At 36.6% G+C, this 26,916-nt stretch overlaps 4 protein-coding genes across 5 annotated transcripts; 2 read left to right on the top strand and 2 right to left on the bottom strand.

Annotated features, from left to right (window-relative positions):
* The first annotated feature begins 280 nt into the window (after positions 1-280).
* On the top strand, positions 281-10,614 carry LOC142618683 (uncharacterized). The gene is made up of 10 exons (XM_075791669.1): positions 281-5,517; positions 7,386-7,569; positions 7,647-7,797; positions 7,929-8,028; positions 8,230-8,304; positions 8,443-8,533; positions 8,715-8,985; positions 9,084-9,126; positions 9,205-9,308; positions 9,896-10,614. Exons 1-10 carry the CDS (start codon positions 417-419, stop codon positions 10,316-10,318), a joined length of 6,543 nt encoding a protein of 2,180 aa, XP_075647784.1. The 5' UTR covers positions 281-416; the 3' UTR covers positions 10,319-10,614.
* A 783-nt stretch (positions 10,615-11,397) lies between these two features.
* Positions 11,398-13,719, top strand: LOC142619027 (NAD(P)H-quinone oxidoreductase subunit M, chloroplastic). The gene is made up of 2 exons (XM_075792099.1): positions 11,398-11,972; positions 13,272-13,719. Exons 1-2 carry the CDS (start codon positions 11,508-11,510, stop codon positions 13,455-13,457), a joined length of 651 nt encoding a protein of 216 aa, XP_075648214.1. The 5' UTR covers positions 11,398-11,507; the 3' UTR covers positions 13,458-13,719.
* A 1,653-nt stretch (positions 13,720-15,372) lies between these two features.
* On the bottom strand, positions 15,373-22,141 carry LOC142619011 (uncharacterized). 2 transcript variants are annotated; one of them, XM_075792084.1, is made up of 5 exons: positions 21,964-22,141; positions 20,068-21,615; positions 19,703-19,937; positions 17,890-17,972; positions 15,373-15,855 (listed from the first exon to the last, which is right to left on the bottom strand). In XM_075792084.1, the coding sequence occupies exons 2-5, from the start codon at positions 21,550-21,552 to the stop codon at positions 15,784-15,786; spliced, it is 1,875 nt and encodes a 624-aa protein (XP_075648199.1). In that variant the 5' UTR covers positions 21,553-21,615; positions 21,964-22,141; the 3' UTR covers positions 15,373-15,783. The 2 variants fall into 2 exon arrangements, with proteins under 2 accessions (XP_075648199.1, XP_075648201.1); XM_075792086.1 differs by having other exon boundaries at positions 20,068-21,609; positions 21,964-22,075.
* A 2,736-nt stretch (positions 22,142-24,877) lies between these two features.
* LOC142620461 (disease resistance protein At4g27190-like) lies at positions 24,878-26,698 on the bottom strand. Its single transcript, XM_075793825.1, has one exon. The coding sequence runs from the start codon at positions 26,696-26,698 to the stop codon at positions 24,878-24,880; it is 1,821 nt and encodes a 606-aa protein (XP_075649940.1).
* Between the last annotated feature and the right edge of the window lie 218 nt (positions 26,699-26,916).

Below are 26,916 nucleotides of genomic sequence, written 5' to 3'. Positions count from 1 at the left end.
AATTCTTTCAAATACATGTTAACTTATTATATTCTTCCTTTTTACTGTGCTGGCATGCACATTACCACTAGAGAGTGGTATCTCAATCCAGCTCCCAACATGTGATGTTTACCCTGTTAGGCCGGCACCGTTTAACAAGTCATGAGTGATGACCCATACATACACGACACGAGGATCATATAACAACCATACAAATCAAGCAAGTCAAATAAGCGCGTGACCCTACTACGCACCAAAGACACCCCCTTCTTTTTACAAAGCAACCACTACCACTCACCAAGACACGTACACAAACACAACACAACAACAACTACACAAAAAGAAGAAAATCAAAACACGAAACGCAACAACATCGACGCGCAATATATCACAACAACAGCAGCCGCCGCAGCCGGCAGATCTGACCTTCAGCCACCATGGAACTCCATCGCTTCCTCCAACAACAACAACAACAACAACACCACCACCACCACCATCATCCTTCTTCTTCTTCTTCTTCAAGGTACGTTCCTATAACTTCTCCTCGTCCTCACTACCCCGAAGCCCCTACTTTTTCTCATCACCACAGCAACAACCAAAGCCACCACTTTCCTCAGCCACAGCGACATCCACCAGCGCCACCACCACCGCACCCCCGCCCTCGTCCTCCTCTATATCACCAACAACCCCTCCCTCCACCACCACTACCTCCACTCCCACAGCATCAACAACAACAACAACGCCATCCTTTCACTCCAACCCAATCCCAATCTTTCTCATTCTCCTCTCCCACAACACCTCCTTTTTTCTCCCACAACCAGATCGACGATCGCAATCGCTTCCGATTACCCGAACCCGACCACTCCCGACCCGAATTCTTCAACCCGCCTCCTAGGGTTTTGACCCATTCCCGACCTTACCACCACCTGGATCTCGATCGAAACGGCGCGCAGCATCATCATAATGAGCGCACGTTCGATAAGTTTAGGCTTGAATCTGAGGGTAATTCTAGTTCTAGGTTTGTTAGACCCGAAACCATTGGTTATACCTTTGGTTCCGATCCAAACCATAGAGATAGAGAAAGGAATGAATTGGTTTGGGGCGGCGATCATCGCCGTCTCAATACATCTTCTCGGGATTTAGGGTTTGTGTCCAATCAGAATCAAACTTTAAGGAAAATTGAGTCGAATTCTAGTGGTTATGATCACCGATTTGGTTCAGTGCGTGAGAATGAGGGATTTAGGGGTGGGAGAATTGATGCAGGTCATGATAGACAAACCTCTAGAGATGGTTTAGGTGATTCTTTGTATGAGATTGGTGATGGTGATGGTGATAATGATGGTGATAGGGCTCGGATTGGTTCCGGGAAACGAGAGTATTTTGGTTCGGAATCGGGGAGATATAACAGTGGTAGGGGAAATAGAGAGGGTAGTTCTGAGTATAATCGCACTCCGAGGAAACAAATACAGAAGAAGAGTGCTCTTTTGAGACTTCAGGTGGTGAAAACTAACCATAGGAATAGAGAGATTGAGCGTGAACCGTCACATTATTCTGGTTACTTTGATAAAACCAACTCTGGTTCTTTTAGAGGTAAAGATCAATTTGGGTATTCGAGTCATGGGATGGAAGAGGAAGAGGAAGAAGAAGAAGTAGAACATGAGGGGAAGGGAAGCCCGGTAGAGCTTGATGTTTCATTCAAATCTAATTCGCTGGTAGCCAAGGCAATTGTGACACCTCCTAGTTCAACAGTTGTTTCAGATACGGATTTGACTCCTCCTAACAGTGAGAAAATTAGGAAAATGTCTGATGGGGATTGTTCCAATTCAAAAATGAGAAAACTCAATGAGGGTATTGTTAAATTGGATAGTTCAACTCATGTTACTAGTAAGGCAAGTTCAACTCATGTTACTAGTAAGGCATCCCCTTCTGGAAAGGACTCAAAACATTCAGGAGAGAAAGCAATGACTTATAATGTTGGGAATGTTTGTGATGGTAGTTCGCAGCCTAGTTCAAGTCGGGCCAGTGTATCACTAGTAAAGAGTAAAGTGGAAAGGTGTAGTAAGGATACAGTTTCAGATAAAGATGGTACTAATGTTGGTTCTGGCAAAAATACTGCTCCCAAGGTTGTAAAGAGGAAAAAAATAGTGAAGAAAATAGTGAGAAGAGTTGTAAATCCACAATCTCGTTTGTCAAGTTCAGAGCAAATGAAAAAGTGTGACCAACCTGTGAAATCAGATAGTTCCACTCATGGTCCACCTGCTGCATCGGGGTCTGATAAGGGTGTGATACCTTCAGAAAAGATAATCACTTCTGATGGTTTGGCTTCAAGGCAAGATGTTGCTTTGCAGCCTGCTACTGCTGAGGTAAACTTGTTGCCTAAAAATGACGTAGTATCAAATGAATGTGGAATTAATGTTGATTGTAATAGAGCATGTGTACCTAAGATCAGGAGAAATTGGAAAGGCTCAACTTCTCCTTTGGGTTCTCCAAGTTGTGAAGAAAATAAAATTGGTAAGAGTCCTGTAAATGCTGATAATTCAACTCATATCTTGGATAGCATCTCAAATACTGACAATGATGTAATTAAACCGCTAAAGGAAATTACTTTTTCTGACATTGATATTGTGGAAGATGTCAGCAAGCAGATTTGTCATAATGGAGTCTCTTTATCACGTAGACATGGTGCAGAAAAGGATTCCACTGGGGCCATGCTCTCTTTAGAAAATAATTTTAATTCTGGTTTGTTAAGTTCAGAGGAAATCAAAACTCAAGAGGAAATTACGAATACATACTCTTCACACAATGGTACCGATAAAAATTTGGGTTTTGAAATTGGCATGGTCAAATCACAAGAGAATATTACAGTTTGTGATGTTGGCATCATGGATGCCATTAGAAAACAGCCTTGTGCAAATCAGTTTACCACATCACTTGAGAATAGTATTGCAGAGGAAATTCCTGGGACACAGGTAGGAAGCAGTGCAATTGTTGGTTTGTCAAGTTCGGAGGAAACCAAAATTCACCGGGGTCTTGTTCATGGACAATGCTCCAAACGGGGTAGTGATATTACATGGGATTCTGACAATGGTTTTACTAGTTTGGAAGAGAAAATTACTGTTTTAAATGGCAGGACCGTGAATAATACTGGCAAGTACCCATCTACAGTTAAGAATTGTGCAATTGAAAGATCTCCAAGTGGCGTTTCGGTCAGAGCTAGTGGGGGTAACACACAGAAGATTAAGAAGAGGAGAAAAACAAGGACTCAGTTAGACTTCTCAAATTCAACTGACATACATGTAGAGCCTGTTAATGATTTAGTTAGCCCTGCAAATGCTGTGAATTCAACCTTATGTTTATCTGTAAAGGGTCCAAGTCCTGCAGAAGTTACATTTTCTGGGGTTGGAAGTTCAAATGTTGGTTTACTACCTGGTCAAGATGGTATGAGTGGGATCCATACAAAAAGTTTGACAGATGGGCTTTCTGAGGTTAAGTTTACAAATAATGTTGATGTTAATGGTTATCTGTATGGGACTTCACTTAGATGTGAAAACAGGAGAGAAGTTTCTGCCTCTGATTTGGTGTTTAGGCAAACGGCATATGAGACCAATGAGGGACCCACAGGCACCTCCACATCTTGTGCACAAGTGCCCTTATCTAATAATGATGATATAACACAACCAGACAAGGAAGTTGCAGTGTCTAGCATAAATAATCTGTGTACAAGTGGTTTGATTCCTTGTCCAAATGGGCTCACAGTGTTGCCTAAGGATACTTTGGACAAAGGTTCTTCGAAAGCTGTAAGGGCAAGTAGGGATGTCTTGACAGAAGATGGTCTGAAACTTCTGCAACATGGTGTTGAATCTTGTATAATTGCTGAGGACAAGGCTATTCCAAATGCAGAGTCCCCTTGTATATCAGGGTTGGGAAGTGAGCCAAAAGAAATGAGTACACTTATGGCCTGTAATATTAATCAAAATGACATTATGGATATAGAGAGAAGTGGTAATGAAAAAATGGATGCACAGGCCGCAGAAGATCGAGTTCTAATTGATGGTGAGAGTCGGTGCAAAATTACTTCAGAACCTCAGCCTGCAGACTTAGATCAAAGATTTTCCATTACAGATAAGGAATATGATTATCCACTTGTAAAGGAGGATTTGCCTTCTGTTTCAAACAAGCCATCTTTATTTGCTGATGGTTGTAGAATTTTTTCTTCTAACACTACTGATGAAGTTATGGAGTCCATGTCTGGAACACATCCGACTTTGGTTTCTCCAGATACCTTGTCCGAAGTCCAGAACATACACATGTTGAATGCCAGGAAATCACTCAGCCAAATTTCCATTGAGAAAGTTTGTGGGGATGACCAAAAACTAGATCAGAAGTCCATTGTAGAAGGTGGTTCCAATTTATCTACTCATACATCATTTGCCCAGTGTATCAAGCCGGTTCCTGTGACTGAAATTAACCACTCAACCATGGGGAAGACAGTACTATTGCCGTCACAAGATTCCAAAATTACATCTCACAGTCTGAGTGTCAAGACTGCTGAATTAATGGGGAGGAAGACACAACTGGGTCATGCCATTCCTAGGACATATCCAGGTCATTCATCTTTTGTTTCGACCAATTCAAAGAACACAGCCTCTTCTACCCAAACTGCAAAGCCCCGAACTTGGCATCGAACTGGTAATTCTTCTGCTCCTTTACCAGGAAATAAGCCTTTCTCACAAAGTGTTCCTCCTCAAAGGCAGTTGGTCAAAAATAATGTGAAGCCTCAGAATACTTCTTACATTCGTAAAGGCAACAGTCTTGTAAGAAAAACTGCCCCTGTTCCTGCTCAACGCCAGGGCTCTCATGGTTTGAGTTCATCTGTTTATCGGGCAAACTCTTCAGGCATAGACGAATTGCAGAAGAGCACAGGGTCTGACATTAGGGTTGATGTTACTGATGCACAGAATCTTTTAAAAACAGGAACAAATACTCCTTTTGAGAAGCCCGGGACACCCCCATTACCCAATGACACCAAATTATTTACTCAAACTGCTGTCTCTTCTGGGGATAATACACCTTCCCCATTTGCAGAGCGTTCTGTAAGTGATTGCTTTGAAAGTACATCAGATCCCATGAAATTTACAGAAACTAAAAATGGGCCAAAGACTTCTGAAGATGCTTTGAAGATTTCTGAAATTTCTGAAAACGTAATTGGTTCATCAAACAATTTGGAAAGCCAGGCTGAACTAAATGGTGCCAATCTGGCATCTTCTAACATGAAGAGGATAGTATATGTAAAGCGCAAATCAAATCAGCTGGTCGCAACTTCAAACCCTAGTGATCTGTCTGGACACAATGGCAATAAGATTCAAGCTGCTTCTGATGGCTACTACAAGAGGAGCAAAAATCAGCTTATTAGGGCTTCATTGGAAAATCAAAGTAAGCAGTCAGTTACCATACCCGATGACCTTTTCAACTCAGAGGGGCAACGGGCTCCTACCATTGTTTCCAGCAGAAAATACAGTAAGAAACGACTGCATAAGGGTATGTATGAAGAACTTATTCATCTGATGTTGTCTATTTTATCCCTCATAAGGAACAATCTTCTGACCCATAGCAGTTAGTCTGTATGCATTAACACAAACAACATATTTGAAGTTAATGTTTCTGTGGTAAAGGATCCATTCATATAAAGTATGGCTGTGCTGAATGAGATTATCACGTATATTCTGTGATTTATTTTGTAAATGAGGCATATTTTTAAATCTTATATTATGACCTAGAAAGCACCGACGCGGGGTGCGGCGGGCGACACCACTGCCCGTGCATCAGTGCCGCATCGGATTTTTTTTTTTCGTTTTCGGATTCGCGCTGAATCGGATTGTATCGGCCGGAAAAAGGAAATCCAAAAGAAAAAAAAGACTTAAACCGAAAATAGCCTTAACCCCTTTCTTCTTCTTCTTCTTCTTCTTTGCTTCTTCCCCCCCTTCCTTTTTTTTTCGCGAGCCCAGCGTTCTGTACAGACTGTACGTCTGTTCTGTTTTTTTTTTTTAATAAGTTTTTTTTTTTTTAAATTTTAAGAAGGGGTCAGAGAGGCTTTATTTTGTTATTTTTTTTTGTGCCTCTCTGACCAAACACATGAGCCACTGAGGCCTCCCCCCCCCCCCTCTTTTTTTCCTCTTTTTTAATGAAAAGCTAACTGCCACGTATGACCAAATACTTGAGCCACTAAACCGCATCATTTTTTTATATTATATTATATTATTTATTTATGGGAAGCCTCTTCTATTTTAATATCTTTGTCAATAATTCAGGTGTCAAAAAATTTTGTGTACTTATTACTATCTATTTTATTATTTTTATTTTTTTATTATTATTATATGAGTTTTCTATTATTATAATATAAAAAAGCATGCTTAGCAATATATAAAATATATATAAAAATATTTTTAATAATTTTTTAATCGCCTCACCTTGCCGCACCTACACCCTATTTTTTTCAAAAATTGCCAAGTCTCGCACTCGCACCCGCACCCGCACCCACACCCACACCCACACCCGAATCTGGAAACGCGTCGGTGCTTCATAGATTATGACTCATGTTTATCTAACTCTATGTTTTTCTACATTCATATTTTCTTCCTCCTCCCTTGGTTATTGCATATAGTGGCATATAGCAATGTCTGAAGAAAAAAAAAAAAAAAAATTCTTTTCTCCTTAATCTTTTAGTTATATGATGCTAGCTGGTAGGATTTTAATTGGTACTAGCCATCTTTTCTAATTGACTGTTAATTCTGGTAATGAACATTCTCTTAATGAAGTGTTGAGCTACACTTTGGTGAAATTCGTTGTTTTAGATGAAGAGATGAATATGCAGGTTGATTCCATAGATTTTCACAATAGAAGTTGTATGACGTCATGTAATTTGATGCCAAGATAGAAATTATTGTAGTTGGAAGTTTATTTTTCATGTCATGTACAAAATATCTTATCATAATTTTCTACTATAAAGGACATATTTTTGTTCTGGAATGCCGTGTAGTATCTGGACCATTGTGCAAATGTATTCCATTTTACATCATCTAACTCCTCTCTTTCGTGGCATTTGGTTTGTTGATATATTTTTGATAATGTGTTCTGGAATAGCTATGTTTCCAGATTTGATGCATGAATTATGTTTTTTTAACTAAAAATCATAATGTAGATGATTTTACATTCGAAACTGTAGTTATGATGATGGTCATTTGACAAAGTTCACTGCATGTATCTCATGGCCACCATTCCTAAGTATTCTAAACTTTGAACTTACTACCAATGGACGAATTTGGAGATATAGGTGTAGTGATGTGGATTAGTTTGTTTTTGCATGATCAGTAATTACTGAGAAGCTAAAGTTCGATTTTTATTTGCAGTTGTAGCAAAGACACGTGAACCTATGAAATCCTCTTTGGTATGGACATTACGTGGTACACAGTCCTCAAAAAATGATCAGAAGGTCTTGCCTCAGCTCTTTCCATGGAAAAGAGCAACATACTGTAGAAACTTCATGCAAAATACTGCTTCTATTTCCAGTAATAGTTCCTTGTCTATGATCAGGTACCTAGTGTATGAATATATGTTAATTAATTCAGAAAAAAGCAAAAAGTGAACATGCATTATATGTCTTCTTTCAGTAAGAAATTGCTACTGTTGAGAAGAAGAGACACTGTTTATACAAGGTCAAGCAATGGATTTTCACTTCGAAAATTCAAGGTTTTAAGTGTTGGCGGTTCCAGTCTAAAATGGTCAAAATCCATTGAAAAGCACTCGAAGAAAGCTAATGAGGTTAGTTTGGCTGCAGCCTGCAGATAATTGTTTCTTCCCTTCAAAGTTAGCTAAAGTAAAGTAATGGTTGATTTCAAGAAATAGAGCATTTTTATCATTTTCTAAATAATTTATTATCATCTTTTCTTTAGGAAGCTACACTAGCAGTTGCTGCAGTTGAGAAGAAGAAGAGAGAACAGTATCGTGCTGCATGCAGTAGTTCTCGGACAAAGAATAGAAATAATTCTTCCAGTAAGTCCTTTCATAGTATAGAGTTAGATCCACAGGCCATTTGTTAATGCTGTTGTGCTTATGCATTCACAGTACTTGCACTCTATGATATGTCTGTTGTATTGGATATATGATCAGTATGTTGTCTTAGAATGGACACTTCAATAATTATTTCATTTTAGTGTAATAAATTGATATTTAATGTATCCAATGATTTTATAGGAGAGCGTATATTCCGCGTTGGGTCAGTTCGCTACAAGATGGATTCTACAAAACGCACACTACAGAGAATTTCAGGTGGCCCATTCTTGTTGTCTTTGCTGAATGATGACCTTTAATTTTTCTATTTTCTCTGTTTTGTTTCATGTTGTATAATACGTTATGTTATTTAATCACGAAATTGCTTTTATGTGTTTTCACTTATGTTTTGTGTAGATGAGGAATCAACATGCTCTACTGCTCCGCAATCAGAAAAGGATGTCAAGAAATCTTACATTCCTAGGAGATTAGTGATTGGCAATGATGAGTATGTTTCCCTCTGTTTGCCTTAAACTGTAGATTACTGCAGTTAATGCAAGTAAATGTCAACATTTATAACTGATGTCCTAGGCACCCCCCAAAATAAAAAAAGTGAACTTTAGTGTGTTACTTATTTTGAATGCATTAGTGATTTGGATAAATGTGTTCCAAATTTCCAATGTTGGCAGATATGTTCGGATTGGCAATGGTAACCAGCTTATCAGAGATCCAAAGAAACGAGCACGTGTATTGGCAAGTGAGAAAGTTAGATGGAGTTTGCATACTGCCAGGCTTCGGTTGGCAAGAAAGCGGAAGTACTGTCAGTTTTTTACAAGATTTGGGAAATGCAATAAAGATGACGGAAAATGTCCCTATATCCATGACCCCTCCAAGATTGCTGTCTGCACAAAGTTTCTGAAGGGTTTATGTTCCAATCCCAACTGCAAATTGACTCATAAGGTTTGTCATGTATTCAGTTACTGAACTTGATGTTGTCGATCACAATGCATCTGTAAGTGTTTGTTGACTGTGTATATTGATGCATTTCTCATGCACAGGTCATTCCAGAAAGAATGCCGGATTGCTCTTACTTTTTGCAAGGTGATTTTGTACCACATTGTGCTCTTGTTCAAGGTATTGAAAGGACAGAGTTCTTAGATATTTGATATTTCCTGGCAGGTTTATGCACCAATAGAAATTGTCCTTACAGACACGTAAATGTGAACCCAAAGGCCTCTACTTGTGAAGGATTTCTTAGGGGCTATTGTGCCGATGGGGACGAGGTATTACCTTATCATAACTCTTCTATTGTTTTGGTTATATTCAGTGATATGTTCTTTTGACATTAATGTTTTACAATATGAATGTTGAACTGGTCTCCTTTCCTACTTATACAGTGGTAAGTAAGTCTGGGTGGGTGAGTGCACATTTGCACATGCTTGTTTGTTTTACGGGGTCCTGAGTATTCATTTTGACATACCATATGATAACAGCCTTTTCAAACCATAGTTTTTATTTCTGCCCAAGATCATTGTGTAAACCTCTTCCATTTAATGATTGGGTAGATTCATGCTGGTCATCATTCTGTATCTGGTCCGACCTGACTGAAGCCAATTGACCTCTTAGGGATGAGCCGTATATTTTTCTCTCACCTTGTTCAAAGTTTTCCTTTCAGCCCCCACTCCACAGCTGCAGCTTCCCCTCGATTTTTATTCTGGGATGCTGTGTAGTGCTTGAACTTTTAAGTCTTGGATTTCTGTTGGATGCTTGAAAACCCTCTCTCTCTCTCTCTCTCTCTCTCTCTCTCACGCACACAATTGCACACTAACTTTGAAAAAGTGAAATGGAATATATCTCTCTGCTCTCACAGTGTCGGAAGAAGCACAGCTATGTATGCCCCGTTTTTGAAGCGACTGGAACATGTCCTCAAGGGTCCAAATGCAAGCTTCATCACCCAAAGAACCGAAGCAAGGGAAGTAAGGGAAAGAAAAGGAAACGAGTGGGACAGCAGAGGAAGGCCCAAGGGCGTTACTTTGGTTCTACACATGTCGATGTCTCTGAGCCCAGAACTGCAGTGAATGAAAAGCACTCTACACAAAACAATGATGACATTTTCATTGAGGGGAAATATGCTGATTACATTAGCCTTGAATTTAGTGATGAAGAAGTTGGTGAAACTAATGATCTAACAAGTGAGCGAATGTTTTATGATAGTGATTCATCAGATCTACAATTAGATGACCTTGATGAGCTAATAAAACCATTTCGAATAATGAATAGGAATACAGCTTAATTTTCTTAAGGCATGCTTCGAATGCCAAGAAGGAATTGTATATGTAGGAAATGAGGTATAGCATTTTTATTTCTTTTCTTTTTCTTACGAGGGAATAGTCAAGTGCTCAAAGAGTTCTGGACATTCTCAATTTCTAAAAAATAGAAAGATGTATTCTGCCTTTGTTTCTTTTTTCTTTTTTATTCTTCTTTCTAGGAATGTTTTATTTCTTTTTCAAATTTTTTTTTTTTTGTAATCTACATTGTACATGAAACCATGAATTAGGAAATTAAATGATTTTCAGAGATCTTATTGAATGGTCACACTTTTTTACGATTCTAATATTCTATTCTGCCAAAGTTGCTTAATTGACATGCTAGATGATCTAGTATTTCTGTGAAAGCTATCATCAATCACAATACAGTCATGCACTCTTCAGCCAAAACAAGAGAGAGAGATAGGGAGATGATTTGAAATGATATCCCAAGCTGTCTTCTACGTATTCCCTTAAGATAATTAAAAGCCCTGACAAAGTTGCAAAGGTTTTAACAGGTTATGGTTTAGTTGGTCATTTAGCACAAAAACCCAGTGATGTAGTAAAAGGTTAAAAGTCTTATTCAGAGGTCGGGCTACTTCTTAGTAACTCATAATAATTGGAGCCGAACAGAAAACGAAAGAAATGAGATGTGCTCATGTGCCTTGGATGTGAAGGGACTGCCATAAGTGAAGCTACCAAGTCAAATTATTCAAATTTAAATGAATTAATTCACTTATTACAAAGATTAATGATTATAAAAAATAGTGTAGGTATACATGCAAAATTTTATTTTGAAAACTTGATTTCAATTAAATTGTGAAATCATGTTTCATAAACACGATTTCACAAGCTATGTGTACAGCTGTGTAATTAAATGCGTGCAACAAAACTTAACCCTGTACAAAAATCAACAGCAAAGATTATTGAGATAAACAAGTGGATTATACAAGGCCAACACTTAGTAGTGATTTGATAGCAGCCAAAATTCTTTGCACCTTCACCACAAACTCACTTCCACTCCAATAAAGACAAGATAACTTATCCACAAAATATATGGATCTAAACGTATTAGCACAATTACAATTTCTCAAATTTGGAGCAATCACCAAACAAAACTGCAAAGAAAAAGTTTGATAGACTTCTACACTAGAAGGTATAATACAACATTCAGACATGGCAGCAATTTCCTCTTACATGGCTTGCACAAAAGTCCCCATGTTGGGTAGGATTGGAGGGAAAAGAGAAATGAGAAAGAGAAGCACATTTACCATTTCAGCTCAACAGCAGCAGCAGCAAGCTGAAGTAGAAGAACCACAAGAAGTGAAGGTACAAGAAGAACAAGAACTACAGCAAGAGAAAACGAAGCAACAAGGAACTACACCATTAAGGCCAGTGGAAGCACAAGTGAATGTAAAGAGCAAGAATATGGGCAGAGAGTATGGAGGGCAGTGGCTCAGCAGTGCCACGCGGCATGTTAGGATTTATGCAGCCTACATTGATCCTGAAACCTGTGCGTTTGATCAAACCCAGATGGACAAGCTTACGCTTATTCTTGATCCAACAGATGAGTTTCTCTGGAATCCTGAGACTTGCAATAAGGTTTACTCTTACTTCCAGGAGCTTGTGGATCACTATGAGGTAATTATTTCCGGAACACTGTTGAGCAGCCATCAATTTCTTTGTTATAAATCATGCCTCGTAGTTGAAGTAGCAACTAATAATCATTGCTTAGCTTGAGTTCACATTTACCTGTGCCTTATTTTTCGAAACCAATAAATCTAACATCATAGTTGAGGCGACTTAAAAATCTTCAGTAAGCAAAACCTTATTAGGAATTGGCGAATTGCGAGACAATGAATTTAGTTGATTGAAATGGAGTATATAACTGGTTGCCCCAAAGGAGATAAGCAAAATCAAACACCGCACTTCATCACATCAATGATCCTCATGCTTGTCTAGTAAATGGCGGCACATGTGGAACCATATTTTCTCATCAATGACGTTCCATCTTTAATGCTTTTGGACAAAATGTGAAGACTTCATATTAGTACACACTACACACTAATAGAGAAGAAAAAGAATTCTACACCATAATACTCTAATATCGTTACCACTATATACATTCCCAACGTTCTATCCATCAATATTGAAGGGTTGTGCAACTAAATATAAATGTTCCCTTATTTACCAGGCTTGTAAAATTTGTACGGGTTTGAGGGTTACTCAATGATTCCAACAATTTTTGGGATGCCTAAGCATTGGGTTAGAGCCCCCATTAACCCCATCCCCCTATTTACCTAGCATAAGAACAAATATCTAAAGAATTGTAAATTTGTACTTTTTTTTTAGGGTCATAAATCTATTATAAAAGAAAGGAAATTTGTTCAAGATTGTACAATCCAACTCTATGGTGTGAATGAAATTTTGAACCATAAATCTATCAGCAATTACACATTTAGGTCCACTTTACTTTTATTTTTTGAGAAGACGCCTACTACACTTAATAGAAAATTTCATAAAATGCATATTTTAAACCATAAATTTATAAGCAATTACACGTTTAGGTCCACTTTACTTTTATTTTTTGATAAACTAGGCCCGCTGCACTTAATAGAAAATTATCTAAATTTTAAGCATAATCTTTCCTTCCACTTTATAGTACACATACTTTTTTTTAAGTGTACCAAACTTATCCAATCTTAACCATTAACAGAAGATATTACCTAATTTAACAATCTATCTATTTTTTTGTTAAACAGTTAAGATACTTAGTCATCTATCCATTTTATAATAATAGACAAAAAGTTAATACCTAAGTCTTTTCTTATGGTATGCCAAGCACTTTTCAATTTTTGACAAGGTTTGTGACTTTGTTCCACTATATTCTTTTAAGCCAATTTTGCCTGGTTGAGACCCTAACATTTCATGTGGAATCAGGGTTCCCCTCTGACTGAATACACGCTTCGTCTGATTGGTTCAGACATTGAGCACTACATAAGGAAGCTGCTCTTTGATGGGGAAATTAAATACAACATGGACGCACAGTGTCTCAACTTCAGCATGGGAAAGCCACGAGTTCAATTCAACCACGACGGCCAACCTCAAGATGTACAACCACAATGATTTGATTTTGTCAAAATGGCTGGGAAAGTAACTGGAGTCAGTGTCTTATAGGTTGTGGTGACAAGCTATTAGAAAAGCTAACCTTCTTCACACATCCATTACGTAAATTACACCCAAGTCCAAGATAATTTGTCAATGCAATAAGACGCAAAATTTATTGAACAGCTCTATTTCATGTAGGGAAGAATAGTTAAAATTTTGTATAAATTATTAACCTATTTCATATTAATAGAGGTAAAGAGACGAGACCATTATATCAGCAGTTTAGATTATCCCCTACCATTCAGACAAACGGGTTATTGACTTACTACAGAACTTCAAAAATGGACTTTCATGGTTGAAATCTAAAATTGTTAAAACCCGTCTTTGTATTGTTGCTAGTTTATCTCAGCTAGATTACAACCCCTATATGCTGTTTTGCTTCAGTAAAGAAGAGAATATTTGGATTTTTTTTTTTTGATAGATAATGTAAAAAATACTATTATTAATAATAATAAAAAGTGTCAAACTAAGTACATTGAGGATGTACTATGTGGACACAAATCAAGAACCAAAATTACAACGATCAAGAAAGACAAGAAAGGAAGAACAAGAAAAATGAGAAAAATACCCCATTCCAATCATAGAGAGTGCGCTAGAAAAAAGACTTAGGCCCCGTTTGGTAGAGTTGTTAAACAACTCATTTTCAGTTTTTAAATAACATTACACACTTTTTCACCCACACGTATTTTAAAAAATTATAAACAACATTATTCAAACACCTCTACCAAACGGACCCTTAATTTCTAGCAAATAATGTTCACAACCCTTAAAACTTTAAGCATTCATTTCACGCCAAATGCACTATATCAAACAATGAGGTACTAGTCTCCAACTATCTAAGTTATGATGTTGCCCAAACTTTTCCTGCCAAGACTCAAACAACTTAATAATTGTATGAGGCATAACCCAGTGAATACCAAACAAATAGAAAACCAAAGACCACAACTCCCAAGCTATGGGGCAATAAAGAAGAAGGTGAGCCACTGACTCTCCACATCTCTTACACATATAGCACCAATCAAGCACAAGTACACGTCTTTTACAAAGGTGGTCTGTTGTTAAGATCTTGCCTAAGGAAGTAGACCAAGATAAGAAAGCTATCCTTAGAGGAACCTTTGATTGTCATATCAGTTTCCAAGAGAAGGATACAAAAGTAGGAGGGCAGAAAGAACGATAAAATCCTCTAACCTCCAAACCTTTGCTCCATCTAGCTTCCAACAAACCTTATCAAGACCAAACTTCAGCACAATCAAATAATAGACTAACCCCATAAACCGATCAAAGGCTTATTGTTCCCAATCTTGTGGTGGACGACAAAATTGTACATTCCAATGAAATCCTTCCAGCAGATCAACCCATAACTTCAGCCACCAAGGAGTCTTTTGACCTAATAAGACAATAAAACTCCAGGAAAGCCTCTAAAAAAGTACAATCTCCACACCACACATACTTCCAAAACTTCACTCTTGTACCATCCCTCACATTATACACAAGGAGTTTTAAAAAGTTCAGCTAGCCACTTCTATTGAATCTCCACAGGTTGACCCCCTAACAACTTGTCACCTTATTCGTACACCATCCACCACAAATATTACCATACTTTGCCTCTAAAATTGAGGAGGCTTTAATATTAATGAGATGGAGATGAAATAAAAAGGGAGGGATAATCATAAGAGTGCTAAAAAAATAGAGAAAACAAGTGTTTTAAGGAGGGTAATAGAATATGTACAACAAAAGATTACAAAAAAGATTAGATTATATATATAAATAATTGAAATATATTAAAACATATATATATATATATATATATATATATATATATATATATATATATATATATATATAGTTATATACACAAATTCACATTCAAACTTGGACCCTGTTAAACAGTCATTTGACATTACGTTACCGTTATTGTAACAGGCTTGAAACAAAATCATTTTTAGGGTAATTTCACAACATGATAAGATTGGTAGAGAGGCAGACATACAAACCTTATGTTTAGATGAGAGGAGAGGAGAGAACGGAAGGGAAGGTGACTGGAATGTAAAAATAATAGTACATTTTGGTCACCTCTTCTACTCTCCGCCTTTCATCTCCCTCCATTCCAAAAATACCCTACATCATAGGCAGCTTCCAAATAGACAACACTGTATCTGCCACAATATTTTCACACTAGGTCTTATACTATACAAAACATGGAGTCTTGCTAGCTACAATGGCACTCTGTCATGCACTTGCGATCTTGAGTGACTACCATCTGAATCAGAGGAAAATTCCTGGTTTACCCTTGGGGCAAAACTCCCAAACAAGATTTGTCCTTCCAAGGCTGAAATGCTCCTTCATGAGACAAATTCTGACAAAATATGACAATCATCAATGCCACAACATGTCATTTGCAATAACCAGTATATATATATATATATATATATATATATATGTTACCGCAGGCAGCCACAAATACACATGCACACGCCACACACACATGCATGCACACAATTTGCCACAAAGTACGTTCAGAGTTAAAACAAACAGATAGTGATGAAGTGCATTTAGAGCCTGTATTGAAACAAATTTCAGTTTCTGTTTAAAGGAAGTAACAAGTTCATTTAAAGTGCATATTGAAACAAATTGCAATTTCTGTCCAAAATTAGTCTGACAAACACATACAAATTGGATTCTCCAAAGAAGGTTTTCTAACCCAAGAGGTGCAATAAGTGCACATATTGTACGTAACAAATCACAATTTATGTTCAAAAGTAATTATTATTATTTTTATTAGTTTAATGTAAATATCATGGCAGGTATGTAGAACATACTCCCAACAGTGCTTTACTTATGGTTAGTTACATTAATTGTTTTCCAGCAGCCTGCTTTTTCCAGGATAATTTTTTGAGTAAAATGCACAAGCCATCATATATTTTCTAAGACTCTAAAACCACAATTATTCTGGCCTCCATCATCCTTTTGCTGATCCCTATATCACTCCTTGATGGAGTGAATGGTCTTCACTGCACATTTGTGCTACCTCTTAACTTTTGGTTAATTCATCCATTCCTTATTTATTCAATTCATGTCTTTCTACTCATCCATAACAACATTCCATTTCAGCAATTTTCTTTAAAACTATGTATTCTAACTCTCCATCATTCTATGAAAAAAAACTTCGTTTAATATATACATATATGATGAGGAGAAATCAGAAAAAGATTAGATTTGTACAGAGCTTGAACAAACCAACCTGTTGGAGATAAGCTGGAGACAGAAGTCTAGAGTTCTTTGGCTAAGGGAGGGGCATAGAAATATTATAAAAAAAAAAAAATTCCAAAGTATTGCTAATTCTCAGAAATGTTATAATACTATAACCAATTTGCAGGTGGAGGGAGAGATGACTACTAATCCAGCAGTCATTTCCAATTGTATCTTGCAGTTTTATCGTCGTTTGTATTCTGAAGATGGCTTTCAACACCCATCTTTGGATGTTGTGGAATTTTCTAGGATCTTTGAGGAGACTGTTGAGTGGTTGGAAAGACTCTGAGGAAGAGGAAGTTTTTGCGTGATACAGCATTTTAATAGCAATAAGGCAACGGGGCCAGATGGTTATTCCATCGCTTTTTCCAACTTGGTGGAGTATCAACAAGTCTGACATAATGGAGGTATTTCAGAATCAGAATTTTCATGCCCGTGGTAAGTTTGAAAAAAGCCTTAACGCTACTTTCATCTCCCTTATTCCTAAAATACCTAGCCACTGTGGATGTGAAGGATTTTTGGCCCATCAGTTTAATAGGTGGAGTGTATAAGATTATTGCCAATGTCATGGCCAACAGATTGAGGGTGGTGCTACAGGAAATTATTTCTGATTTTCAAAATGCTTTTGTGAAGGACAGGCAGATTTGGGACTCAGTACTCATTGCGAATGAATGATTGGATAGTAGAATAAAGTTAGGAGTTCCAGGAGTGTTATGTAAACTGGATGTGGAAAAGGCTATGGTCACGTTAATTGGGATTTTCTCATCTATATGCTTAGGAGATGTGGGTTTTCGGAGAAATGGGGGGAGTGGATTTGATATTGTCTGCAGTGTGATTTTCTATTCTGATCAATGGTAGCCCAAGAGGTCTCTTTGAAAGCATTGCAGTTAGAGATTGTCTTGTGAAGAGAGGTATTAATGTTCAGGTTGTTTGCCCTCTTTGCCTAAGGGGTAATAAGACTATCCGCATCCAGACCAAAACATCACATTATGTTTTATGATTGTTGTCTAAATTAAACAACATATAACAATAATGGAAATCAAATTGTGGTTAATTTATGTCTAGTAATTTTTTTTTTGAGAAATAGCTCATACAGGTCATCCATAAAATTATAAGTTGGCCCATGAAAGAAGGTACTCACCTGCAACCAAAAGAAAAATCCACGTACAAGATTCAAAACTCTATGGTGATCAGATTGGACTGATTTGATCTTTCTTTTAAAGCCTGCAACATTATAAGACAAATCTCTAAAATTTACATTACAATCAGTAAGAATACAGAAGACAATGTATATGAAAATCAAGTCTACAAATCCTTCAACCCTAGAAGAGCTATGCTTCACCAATACTTAAATTGCAGTTTTAAGTATATAAAAGTGTAATACATAAGATTACGCACAAAGGAAAGGTCCTCGCATAAACAAGGCCAAGAACCAGCACACAAACACTAATGAAGTAAATTCCTGAGTTTTAAATTAGATTCATCTGCTTCTCAAAGCTACAGGGGTAAGATCTTTTTCCTTATAACGCCAATCCAGGCCGCCAATGAGCTCTAGCTCAACTGGTACCTTCTCCCCTTATAAGTAGATGGAGGATGAGGTCAGGGGTTCAAGGCCCATTGGGTACGTGTAACTTATTAATAAAAAAATAAAAAAATCCAGGCCCCACAAAATGAAAAACCAATTTAGCTGTTGTAATAATGATTACCACCATCATCATGATTGATATTCTGAAATGCATTACCATCAACAAGTCAAGATTATAATAATGCATATTCTAAGTGTAGCTTTCTTTTCTTTGTCTGCTTCCTTAGATGTGATCCTCGCTACAAACAACCTTTGGAAGAGACAAATTTAGTAATTGATTGGTGTTATATGTGCAAAAGGTGTGGGAAATTTATGGATCATTTACTTCTTCGCTGCCCTATAGCATCTGAGCTATGGTCAATAGTTTTTGGTTTGTTTGGCATTCATTAAGTTATGTGGCATAGAGTCATTGAGATGTTCGGGTAAGTTCAGTCAACACCGAAATTTCACCCTCTGGAGGTTTTGGCCACATTGTCTGTGTTGGTGTACTTGGCAGGAACAGAATGCTAGATGCTTTGAGGATTGTGAACGGTCTATTCTTGGTATTAAGTCTCTCTTCTTCCTTACTCTCCTTGAGTGGAGTCTAGCTTTGCCCATTTTTTCTTGTATTCCCTTCCTGTTTTAATTGATTATTGTAATTTGGGCTCTTGAATTTTCCCCTGTAGTACATTCCCAGTGTACTTGGGTGGCCTTTCATTTTAATAAAAGTTTTCTAGTTACTTATCCAAAAAAATAAAAAAACCTAGTAATAATATACATACTCTGGTCAAAATAGAAGCTGTCAAGCATAGGGAGGAAAATCAATTCAAGAATCATCTAGCACTAGCAAATAAAAAGAATCCTGGATATATTTGAATTGCTTATAATGTTTGGGAAATATTAAGGGGTATCAATTACACATTTGTTATATTTGAATGGTCAAATAACCTTTAAAGTGGACTGACCAGAGATAAATAGGTTACATTATTAGGTGAGACAATGCCTATACTACAAAGATGACAAAATTCCCATTAAATAAAACTAACATCCAGGCACCAAAGCAGTAAAAATGGAAGGAAGGCATGCCTATCCTCTGATGGCATGTAGATGTTAACAGTCCAACAACCTTAGTAGTGAGCTAGCCAGACAAAAATATACTCCACCAAATGACAGCTCATAACACAGACAAAACTGGTCTATATACAATGTAATGATCTTGAAAGTTTGTTTGCTTGTGTTTCAGGATAAGCTTTCTATTTCATGCAATGCAAATAATCACAAGTTCATACTATAGTTGTAAACTTGGAATTGTTCTTGATATGAGACTCATCTATCATAAATATAACATTCAAAATGTATGAAAACATGGCATATGTCAGAATGAACTTACCACTGTACTGATCAAGATATGATTTACTGCAAGACTTCATTGAATATGATTTTGTCCCACTACGCAACTCTCTGTCTCTTTTCTTTGGCCTTCTGTAAGATACTTCATGCATAAGTTTGTTGTACTCCATTTCATTGTAAGGCCTTCTAAGAATTTCCATAAGGTTTTTCCTAAACTGAGAATGTCTACTGCTACCAGGACTTCCATTGCGTGCCCTGTCTATATCAACATTTACCTATGAACAGTGCACACAAACAAAACAGAATAGATTTCATAACTAAGAAGCATACAATATCAGAAAGACCATTCTAGAAATAAAGAAAACAGGCCAAAGGGGTAGCAGGAAGAAATAGAGATATACATACAATTGCATCCGATCTTGAAGCTACAAAAGGGCTGCAAATTCTATCACTGAATGGATCTTTGTCTGTTGCATATATTTCCAAATCATCTGAACTCTCTACATCCCCCTCATACGTCACTGGTTTACCATGTTCAGGTTTAAATACGAGATTTCCACCGTTACTCTCAAGACAATTCAAAAATCTTTTGTAGCATTCATCTATCATATCAGATTCCACTCTATGGTTGCAGTCGTGCTTAGCTGGATGAAGAACTTTTGCATTGGCCATACTAGACCGTTTGCTCAAATGTACATTTGTTCCACCAAAAAAGGGATCTTCATTTTCCTCATTTACATCCATCATCAAATTCTTACTTTTCTTTCTTGTAACACCACTTAAATTTTCCAGAGTTTCCATGCTTTCTCTCCTCACAAAATTCATATTAGTTATTTGCTTCTCAGTCTTTTCAAGACTTGAAACACCAAAGAAAACATTTGGGCTCTCCGTCTTTTCTCTCCTTGAAGCATCATTCAAAGTTCTCCCAGTTTCAGCCATGCCACTCCTCTCAACACTCAAAACATTGCCTAAATTATTCGGGCTCTCAAACTTCTCTTTCTTCAAAGATCTAGCAGTTTTGGTATTCACTCCCCTCAGACAGCTCTTCAAAGTTTCTGAAGTATCTAACTTGAGCCCATCACACAACCCCTCTTCTCTTTCATACCTTGAAGCATCATTCAAAATTCTCACAGCTTCAGTCTTGCCACTCCTCTTAACGCCCGAAACATTACCTAAATTATTCAGGCTCTCAATCTTCTCTCTCTTCACAGCTCTTGCTGTTTTGGTATTCACTCCCCTCAGGCAGCTCTTCAAAGTTTCATGAGTGTCCAACTTGAGCCCATCACACAACCCCTCTTCTCTTTCATACCTTACAACCACTGGAGTCTCATTGTTTACAACAACTAGTACATACGATTTTCCATCATGTCTCAAATTTTCCATGAACATCTTATACTGAGGATCCCAAACGTCATCATTATCATCCAAACACATCTTATGCCCAAAATCTGCATCTTGGTCGTTGTTCTCCAAAACTTTGACATTGTCATGTCCATCAAGCACATACTTAGCATTAACACCAGTATCATTATCATCATCAAGATCATTATCATCCAAGCACATATTATGCCAAAAATCTGCATCTTGGTCATCATTCTCCAAAATTTTAAACTTGTCATGTCCATCAAACACAGACTTACCATTACAATCAGTACCATTATCACCGTCATAGTCATTCTTGAAAAGATAATTGACATAATATACATAATCCTCATCATACAGAGGTGTGGCTTCCAATTTAACACTATTGTTTCTAGTTTTCTTTGCAGAGTTATCACAAACTTTGGCATTGAAACTACCATTGGTAATGCACCTTCTCTTCCACCGCCTCATTAACCTCACATCACACTCATCATCACCATCTTCCCCTTTAACTCTCACATTCCCCATTCTAGCTCACAATTACAAAACCCTAACCTTGATATTTTCCCTCCATTTTCTCAGTAACTGAAACTAACCAAACAAAAAAAAATTTTAATTTTTTGCATGGAGTTAGTAAAATACAAATGATTTTTAAGAAAACATAATCAAAAAAGAAAAAAAAATTGAAAAGTGAACGAAAATTAGAACATGCATTATGCTTAACTGACTCCATTAGTGTCAGCTAAAGCCTTAAGTTTTGTTTGGTTGCCGAGAAAGTGCAGAAAAAAAATCCACTTTTGTAAAATATCAGACCTTTACAAAGCTTAAAATTTTTGATAGACTAGGAAGCAAAAGACAAAATCTTTAACTTTCAGTCACATTTTCGCGGGAAACAAACGGAGAGAAAAGAAAAAGATGAAGGGGGGTGGAATTGCTTACCTGAATGCAGGTGACGATTCCGAGAGCGAAAATCTAAGCCATGGGTGAGAAAAATGAAAACCAAAAGGGTGAAAATGAAGCGCTTTTGAAATCAATGAAATGTGAGAGAGAGAGAGAGAGAGAGAGAGAGAGAGAGTCAGAGAGACTTCTTGAGTTTGTGAAACGAAATCGAAGCACAGGGTACGAGGGAAGGAGAGTAAATGAGTTAAAAGCCAAATAGAGAAGAAAGCCTCTACCTTTTCAACTTCAAAAAAAACATCTAGTAAAAAAAAGGGTGGCGCTTGTACAGTGTCAGTTCTACTAGCCATGTTGTAGTGTTTTTATTTAAACGTGTCGAATGAAATTCGCCATTAGATATAAGTCGTTCAAAAAAAAAATAATTGCACATCATAACTCTCTGTCTTGCGGACTATATGTGGTAAAGAAAAAAAAAATTTGTAAATCTAAGTGAAAGTCACTAATCACAGCCTCTCACAAGGAAAAGTTGTAACAAAAATTATGAGTTTATTAACGGGAGTAGAAGAACTCTTTCATCTTTTATGACTTGTTTTATATAAGTTTTGGAAGGAGATAAGAGAATTAAAAAACTTGTGAGTTTTCTAAAAAAAAAATGTAGGCTAGCAATATTTGACATGACATGCAAACAAGGTAGGAACTGATACCATTTTTGTTAGGTTAGTATTTAGCATAAATAGGTTCGTGTCAAAGTGGTACAGCATGTTTTAATAGGATTATACATGAGTCAATTTGTGCTGTTCTGCTTAACTCATAATCAACTCAAAATGATCCAATTCTATATAAATTAATGTGCTTTCTATCTAAATATAATTGAGTAAATTAAAAAAAAAAATCTAATGTTTATATTGATAAATTATTCATTGAAATTTAAAGGTCCTTAACCTTTTTAGTTTTAACAAAGAAAGAAAAAAAATAAACTTTAAACTTTCTTTTCACTTTATTTTTTAAAATTATCTATTAAATAAGTTGTCAGGTCAATCTACTTAATAAATGAGTTGTGTTAATGTTGAGGAATTTGAACGCAATTATTAAATGGGTCAAGTTAGGTTGAGCTATGTATTATATTACCCTTACATCGATATAGCATGAATACAACTTGCTAATACGAATCACCACCACTAACCTTGCAATACCTCTCAATGGATGAGATTCAAAGTTAAAATTTTAAATTTCAATCAAAAGATTTTGGATAGGAGGATTTTTTTTTTTCTCTTTTTAAAATTTTTACCTTTATAAATTTTTTGATTCAAGGGATGAAATTGAAATATAATTTTGTAACTCTCAATCTTAGCCATTGAAATGATGTAAACACACCAATTTACAACTTATATTTAACCTCACCTAGAGGGCAAAAGAGTAATTTTACACCCCTAAAACATTTTTATTCTAATTGTTGGATCCTCAATCACTTGTTATAAAACATATCTTAATGTCATAACAATCAAAACGACTAATCATGGGCTTCAACCGAACCATCAAATTATAATAATTGAAAATTCAAGTTTCAACAATAAAGGTGCACCCACATTGTTGAGCATAATCACATGTGATTATGAACAATTGATTTTAATTAGGCCCATTTAGGGTCAAATTAAAATCACTGATGTGTCATGGTTCTAGGCTAACACTAATGGTAAGCATGCACACACATAATTAATCCTCTCATCATTTCATTAATAAATCCTTAGTTTTTATCTAAATTAATTCTTAATTTGAATTAATTTAACAATAATTGAGGCTCCATAATGTTTGACTATGATTTTTTTTTTTTTTCATTTGAGATAGAATTTTACTTTAACACAATCTAAGTGTATGTGTGTGAAACTACTTCTTAAAGACTTGAATCTCGGCTATTGCATCTCATACCCCATAAGCACTTATATTTATGAAATGATCATTACATCAAAGGTGTGCGGTGATTATGTCTAACTACGATTGATTAAGTGGAAAAACATTATCAAAAAAAAAAAAAAAGGAGAATTGATTGCCAATTGAAGCTTAAAAAAGGAAGTTGATGGGCTATCACTGGGTCTAAGTGTTGATTGGCACCGGAGGAAGCTGACACCCCAAAAACCTTCCAATCCAGTTTTTTCTACCAACCCCAACTTTAATGCTCTCAAGTCTCAACCATCTAGGATTTTCATCCTCCGCTATAAGTAAAGGATAGCGATTCAAGACTTTTGTTTATAAACATGATTAGTCTTAGATTTTTTTTTGAATAATTTTATAGTTATAACAAGGGGGAATTTGAATGCTGATTTTTTTTTTAGAAGAAATTTGAACGCTGCTGGTTCTATCGTTAGAAGAGAATAGATAATGCCACTAGAAGGTTTATTAGATATTCATATATCCCATAAATAAATAAATTTAAAGAGTTGAAAGCCAATACTATAATGGACTACATTAGTCTAGAGCTTTACTTTATGTCTATATGTACTTTGTAGTTTGTAGGATTCCAGGAAAGAATTTCCCTCATGTTCATGAATTTGGATTTCATTAGCATTCTCTGTTTGGAGGATCAGAAACCTAAATACACACAAGTAAATCTTTTTTTCACAAATAGCATGAGAAAGGTCATCGGGCTAGAGGGGCTATATATTCAATTAAGTAGGGCCTCATCGCCACAGCAGCTATTAGTATATATAATTTGCCATATGTATTTATCCTTGATTTTAGCCCAAATCAAGGATTCTTACCTATGTAAGATGCCAACTCTAGAGGTCTATATACAGAAACTAGAGTATAAATATACAATATACAGTTAATATACATCAGTTCATAGTTCATACATTGTTTCTGTCATTTTCATTCTTGTAATTATCTTTAACAGCAGCAACAAGAGTATAAATATAGCAAACACAAAGTGGTCAGCTTACAATTATACACTATCGGGTGCTCAGCAATCCCATAGGTCAATTGGGACAAAAATTTCATCCAAATAATCTGGCCGACCGTTGCTCCACTCCAATGCTTCCCACCAACTCCTCTCACCCTTTATCTTCTTCAAATCATGACTAGATACTTCATTGATTAATGGATTTGAAAGACTTGGGCAATTATAAAAACTCAACCATTCTAACTTCGGAGCAATGCGTAAACCACTAGAGATGCTAACTAATCCAAGCATGTAATGAAGTGAAATCTTCTTCAAATTTGGGAGAAAATAAGAGGTTCTATGCTCAGCAGGGATTTTGCAGCTTACTATGCTTTTGATGGAGGGACAGTCTTCAACTTTAAGCTCTTCTAAGCTGCATAAGTTAGCAAGCAACTCTTGGGTGAAAATAGTGGTCAACTGGGGACAAGTGCGCAATGTCAAGGACTTTAGAAGATATAAAGAATTTTGCGGTACTGGCCCCTCCCATATGCTCCTTAAACTCTTCATATAATATATATACAGGTATTCAAGTGATCCAAGGACAATTCTTTCAGCATCATGTGATTCAGATACTATTTCACTGATACCATTTTCTCCATAAGCATCTGCTGTATCTATAATCATTTGAACCTCATTACATTCCCCCACAACACAGCATTTTATTTGCTTCATATTTCTAGTCCCAAAATCAGACAGCTTCTTAACAGTTGCATGCCTGTCCAAGAAAAATGCAGTTGCATGTTGGAGTACATTCTTAATATCTCTAGGGACACCCACACCATTTATATATTTCAAGCATCTCTCCCATCGTTCCAGCTCAAACTCAACATCAAGAGGGACTCGGGACATAATGCGCTTGACATGGTGTCCAACAGTAAATCTGAAATGAGATAGCGATAGGCTATTCCACTGAAAGTGCCTCAAAAGTTCCACCCTTGGAAAATAGAATTTGAAAGTTTCCAACCTCTTGAAGTTACATACTTCATGAACAATATCTTCCACACATGTATCCCACCGCTCATCATCTGGATTCACATCAATATTCAACTCCTCTAACTGAGACAATGAACAAATTACCCCACATGGAACCACTGCATTTGATTGCATAGGGCTCCTACCATTACCCGTATATCCATAAAATGAAACTTCCAAGCATGTCAGATTAGTTAATTTCTTAATCTCCTTAGGTAAATTCATAATCTTTGCTCCTTCAAGATCAAGAACCTCAAGCTTCTCAAGATCTCCAACTTTTGGAGACAATATCATAAGACGATGGCAATTATTAAGAAAAAGTCTTTTGAGGCTTACCAATTGGAAAAGGGAATCAGGCAAAGACTTGATACCAGTCCTGGATAAGTTTAGGATTTGAAGGGTTGGCATGTAATCAAAAAATGATGGAGGAATCACTCTCAATTTGTAGTTTCTAGGAAGGAACAAAGCTGATAGATTGAGGCACCTTGGATTTTCAGGCAAAACGGACAACTCATTGTCCATCAAGTAAATCTCTTTGGCGTGCTTCCAATCCTCATCCTTTGTTGGCTTAGTAAATACCAAACCACCCTGCTTGATAAATAATCCATGTTGCTCACTTGCTTCAGGTTCCATGTCATTGTCTTCATTCTGAAATGCCATCTGCCCACTAGGTTTAAGGATCTTAACTGCTTCATCATCAAACACCACTCCTTGAGGTTTCAAAGTACTCAATGCTTGCGGTTTCATTTCCTCAACCTGTATAACCTCTGGTTGTCTTGTATGTGAAGAAACATTCCCAATTTCTTCAATTTCAGATTTGTTTTGTTCACCTGAATCATTCATCTTAACTTCTTCGACATCAAACACCATTCCATGAGGCTCGGACGCTAATTGTTTTTCACTTTTTTCTTCTGAAAAAGAAATGAGAAAAAAAGGTTTCAAGTAAATTTATACTTTTCCTGTGCAAAAATGACTCCCTTCCCCCCCCCCCCCCCAAAAAAAAAACTACAATGTGTTATGGCCAACAAAAAAAAAAATCATTAGTAATTTTTTAAAGAACCATATTAACACTCTCATAAACCAACGTT

The sequence above is a fragment of the Castanea sativa genome, chromosome 12 (genome assembly GCF_040712315.1).
Source record: "Castanea sativa cultivar Marrone di Chiusa Pesio chromosome 12, ASM4071231v1".
Lineage (NCBI taxonomy): Eukaryota > Viridiplantae > Streptophyta > Magnoliopsida > Fagales > Fagaceae > Castanea > Castanea sativa.
The sequence above is the reverse complement of the archived record's forward strand: the minus strand, read 5'-3'. Positions and strand labels throughout refer to the sequence as shown.

Bases quoted from the DNA above. Each gene is read 5' to 3' on its own strand.
- LOC142619011 (XM_075792084.1), bottom strand. From the start codon at position 21,552: ATGGGGAATGTGAGAGTTAAAGGGGAAGATGGTGATGATGAGTGTGAT. The intron at 17,973-19,702 runs GTAAGTTCATTC...ATAATGTTGCAG, and splicing joins ATATCTTGATCAGTACAGTG to GCTTTAAAAGAAAGATCAAA. The intron at 15,856-17,889 runs GTGAGTACCTTC...ATATTTTGTCAG, and splicing joins GATTTTTCTTTTGGTTGCAG to AATTTGTCTCATGAAGGAGC.
- LOC142618683 (XM_075791669.1), top strand. From the start codon at position 417: ATGGAACTCCATCGCTTCCTCCAACAACAACAACAACAACAACACCAC. The intron at 5,518-7,385 runs GTATGTATGAAG...TTTTATTTGCAG, and splicing joins TAAGAAACGACTGCATAAGG to TTGTAGCAAAGACACGTGAA. The intron at 9,127-9,204 runs GTGATTTTGTAC...ATTTCCTGGCAG, and splicing joins TTGCTCTTACTTTTTGCAAG to GTTTATGCACCAATAGAAAT.
- LOC142620461 (XM_075793825.1), bottom strand. From the start codon at position 26,698: ATGGTGTTTGATGTCGAAGAAGTTAAGATGAATGATTCAGGTGAACAA.
- LOC142619027 (XM_075792099.1), top strand. From the start codon at position 11,508: ATGGCAGCAATTTCCTCTTACATGGCTTGCACAAAAGTCCCCATGTTG. The intron at 11,973-13,271 runs GTAATTATTTCC...ATGTGGAATCAG, and splicing joins AGCTTGTGGATCACTATGAG to GGTTCCCCTCTGACTGAATA.